At 42.2% G+C, this 14,386-nt stretch overlaps 1 protein-coding gene across 2 annotated transcripts in view; it reads left to right on the forward strand.

The window, feature by feature from the left end:
• The window catches only part of ANAPC2 (anaphase promoting complex subunit 2), a 205,451-nt gene that overhangs the window by 6,949 nt on the left and 184,116 nt on the right, over positions 1-14,386 (forward strand). For both annotated transcript variants that reach the window (XM_078642153.1, XM_078642152.1), the window contains exons 2-5: positions 1,938-2,557; positions 7,501-7,633; positions 8,520-8,694; positions 13,413-13,532. In XM_078642153.1, the coding sequence (XP_078498279.1) occupies positions 1,938-2,557; positions 7,501-7,633; positions 8,520-8,694; positions 13,413-13,532 (1,048 nt within the window). The remainder of the gene's footprint in view (positions 1-1,937; positions 2,558-7,500; positions 7,634-8,519; positions 8,695-13,412; positions 13,533-14,386) is intronic.

A 14,386-nucleotide genomic window follows, 5' to 3' on the forward strand; every position in this document is an offset into this window, starting at 1 on the left:
AGCAGCTCCCACACCAATCAGGTTTTACAAAAACCATGCCAAAACAAGTCACACATTAACAAAACTAAAAAGCTGACCACTGTTTTCAGACCTACTGGCTTCGCTAATGCTTCTTTATTTATGTTTCCCATAATCTTATTGAAACTGGTTACACTGATTTTCCATTATGAATATTTTTGGGAAATACTAGCATGCATCAACACGTGTTACTAAATTATGCTGCAAAGAAATGGTACCTGAGGGAGAGGATGTGGTCGAACTCCGATCTGGGGAACCAGGTATTAGTCTCGGCAATGATGCTCAGCATCCTGTGATTCTGGGCAAATCACTTCATCTCCCCTTGCAGAACAAAAATTAATGTGTCATTGTGTAACGTTACTGGTGCTCATGTAAAATGCCTTCGGGTCAAGTTCGCGCTATATAAAACTTCGGGGAAATGTTACAGCAGTTGTGTGAATTTCTTTTTCCTGCTTTCATTTTTTATGAACCTTTTATTTTTAAAGCAAAGAATCATCAATCTTTCTTTCAAGCTTCTGCAAATATTTGCATCAAATCAGAGAGCCTTCTGGGAGCATTTACATAGCCTCATATTGCTACACTTTGAAAACATTTTTATACTGGAACCACTACAGTGCAGTCAGAGCTTACAACATTTACTTAGAGCGCTCACTCTAATAATGAAGGCTTTCAATTAATGAGCCATAAATACAAGTTTGAACAGCATTAACATATGGACAAAAATATCTGGGTTCTATGTAGTGCCAGCGTGCTCTTTCACATGGATCCTCATTAAGGGGATTGTAGGTTGGAAGTGGACTGCTCAGTGGAGTAGTGTGGCTCACTGGTTAGAGGCGGCAGGCCTGAGAGCAGAAGTCAGCCCGGGACCAGGGTTCAATTCCCGACGCGGCAGGGTCGTGGACCTTGGTCAGCGGACTCGATAATTCTCGCTTCGGTGCTTACTATAATCAGGGGTTCCACTCGGCAACTCTGGGCATTAGCTTGCCTAATCTCCACAACGGCCCCACCAATTCCGGGGATGCCTGGCTCCACCATGGGGACTCCCAGCAAGGGACCATCCCACAGGGAAAGCCAGGACGGGTTCCCCAGAGTTATACAGCGCCGGGACGCCCCGTTGCTGGGGCAGCTGTGCGCTTTACAAGTATACTACACATACATACACATACTTGGTGGTAAGATCAGTGTCTAACAAGCTAGTCTCAAGTTTGAATCCCTGCAGAGCAAACACAGCTGTTCATCATTTGAAAAAGGATCAAATAAAGTACTGGTGGTAATAGTAATATATATAATTTACAGTGTTATGAAGCAGGAGCCAGTGGTTTATAGAAACACATTGTGATTGGTATTATATGTGTCTAACAAATATACTGTGCACGTAAAGCAGTTGTGGTTCTAACATGAGGGAGCAATGGTTTTCTATCAACTAATTTTGTTTATTTTACTTGGATAATGCTTTCAAAGAATAGTATCATGGTTAGAAGCGTGTGGATGATCATGTGTGGGTAAAATGTTTAAAAGCTGTTTTGCCAAAATAGCTCGAAAGAATTAAAACGCTAGTGGAAAGGAAGCTATGATGAGTTGAGGAAATTCGAGTTTGAGCGTGTCCTAAGATTGTGCATGAACGCTGTATATGTCATAACTTAGATGCTACCGAGGACCAGCACTTGATTTGATAAGAGGAGGACCAGTTGTGTCAATATTTACTTGAGTTGACTTGGCTTTTTGTATGTACGATCTATGTTGCTCACTTTGTAAAGTGGAAGAGCAGAGAGGAATAAATAAAACCAGTATACATTATTTGTTGTGGAAGTCCTTTGTCCTTTACATCCTCAATTTCTGAAAATACAACCTAACCGGTGTCCTATTTAAAGCTGTCTCCTAATCTTGTTATGTAAATGGTCTTTATTTTACACATGCAGGCAGCATCTCGATCAGTCCCTGATGACACAGTCCAAGAAGCAGATTTGAAGGCTGCCCTAGAAGTGCTACAGAGTTATGGATTACACTCCTTCATAGAAGAGTGGTTTACCGAAGTGCTACAGACCGACCTTCAGGCGAATATTGCGCCAGAGTTCTGGAACTGCATCACCCAATATGAAAACACCATTGAGGAACAGCAGTGCGCCCTACTCCTCCTCGATGCTTTTCGCCTGCTTAAGTGTCGCCTGGACCCTTACCTAAATAGTCTGGACCTCTTGGAGAGGTGGACCAGAATGGGGCTTCTTCTTGGCTCAGGGTCACAGACACTGCGGGAGAAAGTTTACACCATGTTAAAAGCCATTCTCTTCTTTTCAGCCACAAAAACGTTTCAGGACATGATCCAGCAGTTTTATAGCCGCTCTTTTAAGATCTACATGAGACGCAGGAAAAGGGCAGATGACATGGATGAGTCGGACAATAGCATAAACGAAAATGAGCAAGGAAGTGATACAGAAGATAGAGACGCTGAGGACTCTCGGTGCGCCGGATGCAGTAGCTCTAAAGAAGAGTGTTGGTGCCAGATGGCCATGGAGCAGTTCCAGCAGCTGAACGAGATTCTGTAAGTATTCTCAAGAACATCTTGAACTTTAAATGCAGCAGTGTGCAAAATTTCAGGTTGCAAGCTACTAGCCCATCATGATATCTTTGTCACCATTTTGTAAATTAAAATGATTCAGAAAATTGAATAAACGGTTGTTCTGACACCATTTAAAGCATGAACACATACTCTGCGTGATGAAAAACATGTCTAAAATAAGTTATTCATTTGGTAAAAAAATGAGATTATCTGGTATTTTGGAAAAGAAAGACAAGCTGTGGACGATAGCCTGCTATATTGCAGCTGTAGTCCATTGTCTGCTGCATTCAACACAGTCAATCGTTCCATTCATGTGTCTAGACTCCTCGGCGTAGGAAACTGGAGCTCATGTTTTGTCTGGATTCAGTAGCTCCTGTTTAATGTGTCCCAACCCTCCTGCCTCCTTTTCAGCCTTATGTCAGTTCTCGCTATTACACTGTTACTCAACAGTCTTCCTTTGGCATCACTTTTTTAGACGCCTATGTGGCAGGATTGGCTTTCCATTTTCAGTAGTTTTTTTCTTCTAATAAATCTGACAACACTCAAATCATCATTTATGTGAGAGATTATGGCAGAGATGATCACTCGGCTATTAGTATGATTTATATTGCCTCTTTGATACTGAACATCAAGAAGCTGAACTCAAACAAGATGAGACAGTTGACACTCAGAACAGACATACTACAGTGAAAAGAGAAAATGGTAAAACATCACGTATTGCCATTGCACATGCTGGAGTCTAAATTCGCCTTCTATCCACATGGTTCTGGGCGACAATACTTGACGTAGATGATTGCACGGGGGTCCTACTTTGTAGGCAGTCTGCCAACTCTTACTGCCAAGGTTCATTACCTTGGGTTTGTCTTTGATTACATTTCTTTCACCACCCAAGGTAGATGGGTTTCATATACCAATTTCTTTCTCCTCAAGACATTTGTAAAAACAATTGTTTATTCCTTTGCACTTCCAAGAAACAATTCAAGAAGTTAGGAATATTATGTTTTACACAATTCCCCGCAGACACAGAATGGGGAAAAAACCTTTGATCTATCAGGCCCTAAAGCTCCTCTCGCCTTGATTGTTGAAAATGCACTGTATTTGAGAAGGCCCACAAATTAGATTTCTTCAGGCTATCCTATCTTAAGACTTGGAAATTGTTGCACTTCCACCTCCTTGTGAAATTACATTGGCTTTCTGTGGCCAAACGTTCCATCGTTAAATTATTCTATTTCATCCATGGTGATTATTTACTGAGAATCTCAAGCTTTTCATCTGGGACGTTTTAAATCGTGTCTCTCTGCACCCTCCAATTGGTTTCATTTCTGTGCACAGGATTTGGGGTGGAGAGGTAAATTCTTCTCCTTACAGCTAAATATTGGAATGGCCTACAGTGTATCCTACATACATTTCCCAATGATGTGTATTTGGTGAGGTGAAAGGTGCTTACTGTCGCTCTTAGATTTTCTTAAATATCAATTAGTACTATTGCACAGTGCACTGAATGTATTGCGGATGGAAGTGTTTAATAAATTGCCATTCTTGGGCACAAGGCATCCCAGCTTGCTTACGGTCTTTATTGTTGAGTCAGCTCAACATCACTTTTGAGATAAAGTTAACCACTTGAGTAGTGAGATTTTGTGTTCCGATGTATTTTACTGGCAAAAACCTGATTCATTATATTGGCCTCAATACAATGTTGTTTCATGCTAGGAGGCCAGAAGTTGATTTAAAGTAATTTCCCTGGATTATGCATGCTCTCTCCAACAGAGCATAACATCTGCAAGCCATGATCGTGATATGCGATTACAGCAAACTTTCCAAGATTCCCACACATATGGAACTTCAGAGATGTTGCAAAGTAAACTTTCTGTGGAATCACAGGAAGTTACATTATAGTTCTAAATGTCAGTTTTCTCATTTAAAACCTAGTGAAACTCGAAATCAAGTATTTCCTCTTCAATATTCCTTTCCAAGATAGCTTCCACTATAACTGGAAATGTATAAATTATTAATGATATTTTTGCAAAACTCTCATACCAATAATTTACTGTGTGCTTACACGAGGCGTTCTTCACAAGCAGTGCCCTCTTTTCAAAGTGGGCATCAAAATAAGTATATAGATGAGCGGAAATGCTCAGTAGAAGCATCAGGAGTCGATTGTCCCTCAGGCACTCTCTTTTCTTCCCCAATGTCATTTGCTCTGTATGTTCAGCTTCTATTTTTTTTTTTTTGGTGCAGTTTTATATAGCGCTAATTTGACCCGAAGGTATCGGAGCGCTTTACATGAGCACCATTTGCCTTACTTAAGGACACATTTATTTCTAGGCATGGGGAGATTAAGAGATTTGCCCAGAATCACAGGATGCTTGAGCCTCCCGCCAGACGCGAACCTGGTTCCCCAGTTTCAAAGTCGGGCGACCTCTCTAGCGTTAAGCCACATCCTCTCCCTTCTCTCACATATTACTTTCTCACACACCACATGCATCCACTCACATTCTCTCACTTTCTAAAGCTCTTCATACCTTTTGTGATTTTTTTTCTCCAGATAGAAGTGTCCAGCGCAAAAAGGTGCTCTCCAGCTTCCAGTCTTTCCTCAGCAATTAAAAAAAAAAAAATTAATTCGCTTTGCTTCTGGTTGATGGGTTTCTCACATGGGTGAATCTCTGTCTTAAGGCTGAAGCAACGTTATAAATTAGGAAGAAACCAATATGCTCATTGTATGTTTCACTATGTGTGTCATATTTTACATTGTAGCAAAAGACACACAATTGATGGACGGAATGCAGAACAAATCAAAACATTCACCCTCAGTCAAGAGATCTGGGTTAATCCCATCATTCTTTTGCTCACCATGCCACCCCAGTTTAGACCTGGCCATATGCAAATCAGTCTTGACCCTGTGCCTCATGGGAACAGTCCAGCCCGAACTGCTAAGCCAGGTCCTCCCTGGACCGGAAACAAGCATCCTAGGACCGGTTTCGGGGTATCACCTCTCTTCAGCCAGGATAGCTTGATTCCAGTGGCACAGCATGTCTGGGCATACCTGGCGCACTTACGGCGAGAAAGAAAAAGACTCACAATTGATGGACGGAATGCAGAACAAATCAAAACATTCCCTCCAGTTGAGATCTGGGTTAAATCCATCATTCTTTTGCTCACCATGCCACCCCAGTTTAGACCTGGCCATATGCAAATCAGTCTTGACCCTGTGCCTCATGGGAACAGTCCAGCCGAAACTGCCATGCCAGGTCCTCCCTGGACCGGAAACAAGCATCCTAGGACCGGTTTCGGGGTATCACCTCTCTTCAGCCAGGATAGCTTGATTCCAGTGGCACAGCATGTCTGGGCATACCTGGCGCACTTACGGCGAGAAAGAAAAAGACTCACAATTGATGGACGGAATGCAGAACAAATCAAAACATTCCCTCCAGTTGAGATCTGGGTTAAATCCATCATTCTTTTGCTCACCATGCCACCCCAGTTTAGACCTGGCCATATGCAAATCAGTCTTGACCCTGTGCCTCATGGGAACAGACAAGCCGAAACTGCCATGCCAGGTCCTCCCTGGACCGGAAACAAGCATCCTAGGACAGGTTTGGGGGTTTAACCCCTCTTAATCCAAGATAGCTTGATTCCAGTGACACAGTGAGCCCAGGACCCACATCTGGGCATACCTGGTGCACTTTGGTGAGAAAGTAAAAGACACACAATTGATGGACGGACAGGTATGCCCAGACGTGAGTCCCTTGCTCTCCATGCCACTGGAGTCAAGCTATACTGGCTGATGAGGGCTGAAAGCCCGAAACTGGTCCTAGGATGCTTGTTTCCAGTCCAGGGAGGACCTGGCCTGGCAGTTTGGGCTGGACTGTTCCCATTGGGCGCAGGGTCAAGACTGATTTGCATATGGCTGAGTCCAAACTGGAATCGCATGGTGAGCAAAACAACGATGGATTTATGCCCAGATATCTGTACTGGGATGAATGTATGACATTGTTCTGCTTTCTGTTCATCAATTGTTCTTTTTGCATATTTTACACTGTAAGCTTTACAATTAGTCTTTTTTTGCCTCCTATCGATTGTTGAAATCTATTGTCCAACAAACCCCTCAGCTCCCCTATAAGTAAATCATTAGAAATGTTTTCAGTAACTGATTAGTCCTTGATCAAACTAGATAATAGACTTTCTGTTGTCAGTTTCCGCAGACATTTTAAATGAGTTGAATTGGTTTTGGCCTACCAGACAATTCAAGCTGGGCTTAAAACCCTGACATTGCTAGCGGTGGTTGGCTTTGTTGCTCTCATTTACTTGCTTTGATTTGATGGCTTTCCTTGTCCTTCTTATGTTTGTCCCTCCCCTGGAGCATAGCCTCTTTACCATTTTTGGCTTAGTTGAATTATATTCTTCTACTGATCACTCTTAGGACACTACTCTTTGTCTTTTTGCTTAAGCACTTCATTAGAGTAAATATGTTTTGCAGCTCTCTCCCTCGTATGCTTCTCCCTGCTTCCCTGAGGAATATCTGCCACCCGCGCTCTGTGTTGCTGTCTCCCTCAAGTTGCAAGTGCTCTCTCGTGCTTCTCCCCTGCCAAATTCCCTCTTTCCCGGCACTCTTTAATGGTATCTCTTGTGTGCTTCTCCCCTGCCTCTATGTTGAGTGCTGTTGCACAAGGAACTGCTAATGCGCTCTTGGACGAGGTGCTGCCACTGAATGCTGTTTGACAATGAGATATTCTTAGTGAGTGCTGTTGTACACAGCTCTTACTTGTATGTCCATTATACTTAAAAGATCAAGACAAAAAGTAATTGTATTTTGAGCCACTGTTCTGGTTGGTGCCGTGCTCTGTTGGATCAGACCGTTTCGTGTTAATGAGCTCTTTCAGGTCAGAGACTGTCGGTGGTGTTAAACTTGCCATGTTTGTATCCAGTCACAGATTGAACCTGCTGGAGAGAGTCAGTTCCGACGCAGTCACCATAATCCTGCACAAGATGATAGAGGAGAGGATGGAGAAAAAATGCAGAGGGGAATATGAGCGATCCTTCCTTTGTGAATTTCAAGAGGTACCTGTGCAACATCATTGAGCCTTCCATTGTTGATTTGGGGTATTTCTGTATCATTCCAAAACAGCTCACTTTGGCCTACGTATTGTGTTGTATGCTGACCCTTGGGACTCGACATTGTAAGATCTTTGACCACCTTTTACTCTCCACGGATTACCTCTGATTTGCAGTTGTTAAAATTGACTTCCATTGGGACATGTGACTAGTAGTCTCCCCTGGTTGTAGTCCTGCTCACCTCAAAAGGTGAAAAGTCACAGACCTAAGGGGTTGTTTGAAGGCCAAACAGGAGGGAGGAAGCTTTAGAAGGACCTTGGAGCAGCATTTTTGGATAAGCCTTACAGTAGGTATTTGTAGAAAGTGGAAGGGTCGGGAGAGAGGATGGCGGGACACCGGGTGTTACTTTTACACTGGTTAGGTGTGTTCCCTACACCAGAATGTGATCACGCATCTTATAATGAATGTGATGGGGTTAAGCCTAGTGGCTTGCAACAATTATCTTGTGTACATTTGGGATTGCCATATTTCACATATCATCTTTAAGCAGGGGGAGCATATGATTATACGTAATGTTTTATTGCCAAAAAGAATATTTTTCTATCTCCTCATTTTTTTAAACCATTTATACCGATACTTCATAAATGACGAAGCATTGCAAGGGAGTGTTATTTTTTCCCCAACAGCCCGTGACATAAGATGCGTCCAAGACTATAAACTGGAAGGTAATTGTGGAAAGTTGATTTTCCTACCACCAAATGCCAGAAAGCTGGTGCTTAATCAACTGCACTGGAGAGTTGGATTTGACTGGAGAATTTGATTCTGTTCTGAGGGCGGCTGTAACTTGATCACTGTGTGATTGTCACTATGGGCTCTCCTTCCCTTTTCACAGTGGATCGAGAAGGTGATCGGCTGGCTCAGTAAAGTGTTCCTGCAGGACAAGACTGGCGCTCCCTCGACGCCGGAGTCCAGCAGCACGCTACGGCGGTGGCGCTGCCACGTGCAGAGGTTTTTCTACCGTATCTACGCGAGCATGCGCATAGAAGAGCTGTTCAGCATCGTCCGAGGTAAGCCCTAGACACACGTGTGAATACCTTCAGCGTCATCCACCACCAGAACGCATGCTAAAAGTGAATCAAACTGCTGCACTTCATCCATTCATAACTGTACTGTTGATAAAATATAAACATCTCTTTTAAACTCTACTTTCACCAAGGAGTGTGCTGCTTGGACTTTTTCAGCGCTGAAAAATGACTTCTAACTAAAACAAAGTACGATTATATACTTCGAGTACTTGAAAGCATATACTGAAAATTTGTAGCTGCCTATAAACACTTGTAGTGACAATCCTTTCTTCCGCACAAACTATGCTCTGTGATTTGCGTAAGGGATGCTTCTGTCCTCCCGTTCTTGTCCTTGCATCTCGCTCACCGTGTGCCCTTTTTGTGCCCGTCCTGACTGGTGTCCACTCAGCAATATCTGAGGTTGAAATTTGAAGATAACTGCGGCCTATATATTTGAGTTTTACCTTCAGGGTCGAAATGTTGGGAATTTTTGGAACTTTCCTCACAGTGCTTACACGGAAGCAATGAAAACAGAATTGTTGTGAATTAAAGCTGTGTCAAACCACAAGTCAAGATTGGTTAGTGTTTCGTGTTGCACAGCTGTGTGCGCTTTTATGGTGTATCCCAGAGTGCACACTTAATCAACAGTTTAATCACGAGTCTTACTTCTTGTGGTACTTTTCCATTATTCCATGTAATCAGATGGGTGGAATACGAATTTAACCGTAAGCGCACCGCTATGTCCCAGTGCATTTCTGGGTGAAAGTTTCATCAGTGGCCTAGTTTATGCATGTGGAATTTTGCTAATACCAAACTAAACGGTGAAAATGAAGCTCTATGCTCAGTGCAATCAAACAAAAAGTCATAAGAACTAATCCATTACTTACATTAACATGGTACTTTAAGTGTACACAATTGGTAAACATTTTAACTTTGCGGTTGTTTATGCAGTAGGGAAAAATGTGTCTGTCCCAGAATTTCTGATTATCTTCCATCGACTGCCTGTTTGTACTTTGTTTCGGTAAAAGACTGAAGATTTCATTCTCTGTTGACTGAGCGAGGTTAAAGCAAATGTAACACCTGCCCACTATTGGGTAGCTGTATCATAGTGTGCTGTGTGCATGTACGATTTGCACAATAACTTGTTTTGCGACTTCTTATTACGTTAAAAACAAAGTTATTTGGTAAATACATACCAAATTATGCAGAGTAGGATAGTGTGAAAGCATATTACTATTAACTCAGCAGGAGTTACCACAAAGCCTATCGGTGTAAAGCCAGCGTGGGTATTGTGGCACAGTATTACCTTTTAGTCTTGCAAGCAGCACCTCAAATGGAATGTATGTGAATTTTGAGGACAACCATTTCAGAGAGTGCGTGGAGCCTAGAACATTTATCTGCATGTTCATGAAGACTGGTGGCTATATTGGTTGGACATGGAACAGGAAAACTCTAAAATGCTTAATTGACCGTGTTAAGTTCACGGAAAAAAGTGCCATACGGTTAAAAAGATTCATCTGAGGGCTAGCAGATTCTGAAACAATTGACTGGCAAGCTAGCGCCCCATCAGGAAGGCAGAATGCTAAATTGGAAAGCTGGTGGGCATACTGGGTGGTTAAACATAGGTCTGTCAGGCGTCAAGGCAGTGTTGCCTGGTTGGTGGGCATGTTGAGAAAGCTTGTGCTGAATTGAAATTTTAATGTAGAGCACTTTATTTTACTAGCAAGGTTACTCTAATGTGAAGTTAATTTAATTCCTTGTTTGTTTATTGAACGGTTTTCTAGCGCATCCGTGGTTCATGTTTGGTTGCCTTTGGTGTTTTACAGACTTACTCTACGCTTCTGCAAGGCATTCGTGAAGGGCTTCTAATAGAGCGCATTAGCCCCAGGACAGTTTAGGTATAGTGTTAATTCCATTGAAAGACAGGGTGATAGGAAGTAATTGAATTCTTGTTTAATATGTAGTTGTGCAAAGTGGCAAAAGTTGTTCTCTACAAGCTTGGTGAATTTATTTTCAACACTTCACCAACTTTGTTAAAAATTGCAGAGGTAGAAAGTATTGCAAAGTTACATTTGCAAGAAGCAACCCACTTTTAGTTGAATATTTGTACCCCAATATGATTGTTTTGCCTTTTTGCTGGAATTGTTTCCTGTGTTTGAAGTTTACAAGGGTGACACACGTTGCAGCATAGTAATACTTCAGTGGTGAATTTATAACTTTCCACACCCTTATTTGAAGATTTGTGATCTTTACTAGGCCTGTGTTTTGTCTGGTGATGTTCATTTATCAGTCCGAGAGTGAGTGTATTCAGAAAACTGTTACTTTGATCTAGCCCACAGTTCAAGCATCCAGCAGGTCATGAGAATTATTTTTTTCTTGAACAAAGTAATCACTCGGAGAACGGAATGTTCATTTGTTCATGAGGAAGTTTGGTGTTTTGTTTTGGAGGGCTTTGGGGTTGTGTCTTCCATTAGGAATCTGATGAGGGCAGTTACCTAATCCTACAAAGTTTTTAGGTCTCGCCTAGAGCGAAGCGCGCAGCGCTGATCTAGGAGTGACCTTTAGGAATCGGTCAGCTCTTTTCAAGCACTCATGTTTGTGCTGGCATCCACATTACGGGAGTGAGCAGCGGCGCGCTTGCTAATTGAAAACCGATGACCCACGCGCCCTGCTCTCTCCTGCAATGTGGATACCAGCACAAGCAGAGTGCTTGAAAACAGCTGTTCCCTTCTCAACTGCTTGTTTGGGGAGTAAGGGGTTCTAACCTTTTCTTTACTGTAAATCTTTGTGATTTCAGATTTTAAATGGTTTATGGAAATGTGTGTGCTGTAAGCTTCTACTTCAGAGGAAATCGTAACCAGCCCAACATTTTTTCGGTTAAAAATTTCGATCCCGCTTTTAGTCTGACAATTTTAATATTACGGTGTTGCTTCAAAAAGCGTTATCAAGCATAACTGGTCAATTAAAGCGTTTGCACTTTGGCATGTTTTTGTTCTTCTGTAACAGAAAACAAACAATACGAACATTGGCCTAGCAATATCCCCTAACTAAACTCGTATGTCAGCGGTATACTCTTTGGGTTGAAAATCTTTTTGTTGACACTTTTTCAGTGTCCTTGCTCCATCTGCTGTGTAAAAATAGTACTGCAGGGTTACTTTTCATCTTATTCTTATTGTCTTCTGCCGCGAGCACTCAAATGAATGGCCTGTGAAAAATAAAAACAAAATAAGAATGTGTAGTGTTTTTAAGCTGGTTCTAAGACAGTATCCGAGTTCAAGCTGCCATTTCTTTCGTTTTTCCTTCTGTCTTCGCTCTTCCGCCTTTTTTCATCCTTCGCTTGTGGTAATCTCGTTTTAATACTCCCCTCCTGAATGCACGAGCTCTATGAGGTGCATTCAGGGATGTTCCTTCCTTTAACTGAGCGGTTGCATTGGTGAGTCCGTGAAAGCCTTTATGTACAGCAAAGGGTGAGTGATTCAGACGTCCTTTTTCTCCCAGACGCCATTGTTTCTGAGATGTCCCTTACCTCCTCCACTTCTGTCAGTCTTCACCTTTGCTGACTTTCCTTCTGCCTGAAACCACCATTGCAACCCTTCATCGTAAGCCTTGTCATATTCCAAGGGCACAGAGAGCTTGAAAGTCTTGAAGTAACTTGTAAGTACCAAAATCCACAATCCGGTCCAAAACCAAAAGGCAACCACAATTACAATGATGACTTATCAGGTTTCACTGCAAACATGACAGAACAAGCATTGGCATAGCTAATAGGTCTCGCCTTTGGGACCTTATTAGGTGTTTAGTTATCCAGCACAATATCCTTGGTGCAACAACATCAACTGTTGCATGGCTAAACACTTATATGATCCCAAAGGCGAGACCTATTGGCTATGCCAATGCTTGTTAGACCTACTGTTTGTCTTGAAGTAAGTGTGTGTGTCTGTGTTTAGGGTCGAGGGGCCTAGGCTATGACGCAACTGGGCATGCTAGTCTGGATTTGCCGTAATTGAGACATGACCGATCAATGACTGGGTGGCTGTGCTGAACACTACATCCCTTCTAACATGTCTTGGCATTAGGTCTACTGAACATCTTCAAACGGGTTTCATTTTCCTGCTTTTATAACCTAGATTTAGAATCCTATTTTGCACTAAGGTATCGTTAGAATCAGTACTTAATGTTTGAAGCAATCTGTTTCACAATAGCACGGTTAAATTCAATAGTGGAAGATTAGCTATAATACCAATATCCGTAGGTGTTATGCATGCCATCTGTTGTCCTTTCTGTGTACTACTGGGTAGAAAACTAGTCGTAATGTTACTATCAGATAATACTTTTATAGCAAACTACAGCGTATCTTTCAATGACTTTACAGTTTAATTGTGCTGGTAAAATAAGCAAGTGACTTTAGTCAGCAGACGGGTGTTGCTGACCTGGGTGATGCAGGTGCAGTGGCACCAAGGACAGACAACAATTGTTTTAACTACTGAACAGGACGATAGGGGAGCCCATTTAATGTGCTTGCCCAAGGCATCCATTATAGGCTAGCAGCACAGCATATGTTGCATACCTTCGAAGACTATTGTGGGTTCCAATAAATCTTTTTGGTGTAGGGAATAGGAACACTTGGTGAGGCTTTTTGACCCTTAATGTATACTGTAGTACTAAACAGTGTGTTTGAAGAGCACTGCTCCCATTTTGAAATCAGATTTTCTTTTTCTAAGACTTTCCAGATTCTAAACCAGCAATAGAAGACTTGAAATACTGCCTTGAAAGGACAAATCAGAGACAGCAGCTCCTTACATCACTGAAAACGGCACTGGAGACCAGGCTATTGCATCCAGGTTCGTTTTTCCATGTTTTCTCAGCACATCTAGTAGATGGACAGGCTGTATGATCAATTGGACACAAGTCGGAGTGAAAAGTGGGTCTGACATGCTGTTGTGCTTATATTGTCATTGCTTGTAACCTTGCACTTTAGAATGTCTTGATGTGCACTAATTTCATTACAAGCCACAGTTTGCTGGCTTGTTTCACAAAGTATAATGTGAAATTTTGAGCTACTATTTGTGAAAGTCACTTGTTTTTTTTTAGTTTACTTTAAAAAAACACCAATATCTCTATAGGCAGATAGACACCGGTTCATGCCATCTTCGTTTATTTATCTAGACTGGCATATCAAGAAATTGGAAATATCTCTACCTGTTTCTCTGCGAGCTCCTTTGCTTGAAAGTTCAGGATTGGGCCTGTTTCTTTTCATAAGGCTGTCGTCTGCCGATATTCAGAAACTTGTAAATACAGAAATGTGTGCATTTTTTCTCACCTTCCACTGATTGAAATTGACACAAGCTCCTTAGCGCATTCCACAGGTGTCGGTCTGTCATGCACTGAGCATCTTTCCAGCTGATGCTCTTTGGAAATAAATGGCTCCTCTTGAGCCGGAGCACCTATGTGTCAATTGCTTTCCCTTTTCTTTGTTTGCATTATACATATATTTAATATGAATCGACTGGAGCAGTGCAGTTCTGCCAGAAGGGAATGGGCAAGTGCAGCAGGGTTTCAGTCCTGTCTCCAGATTGCACTCCCAAGAGAAGTGAGGAGCCTGATTTCACCCGCAGCCACAAGGCCAGAAGCTGTGCTTTCCATTTGAACTTGTATAGCCTCTTCAGACCCGGTACTACTCTAGCACGGTGCCTTT

This window comes from Lissotriton helveticus, chromosome 5_1, assembly GCF_964261635.1.
Source record: "Lissotriton helveticus chromosome 5_1, aLisHel1.1, whole genome shotgun sequence".
Taxonomy (NCBI): Eukaryota; Metazoa; Chordata; class Amphibia; order Caudata; family Salamandridae; genus Lissotriton; species Lissotriton helveticus.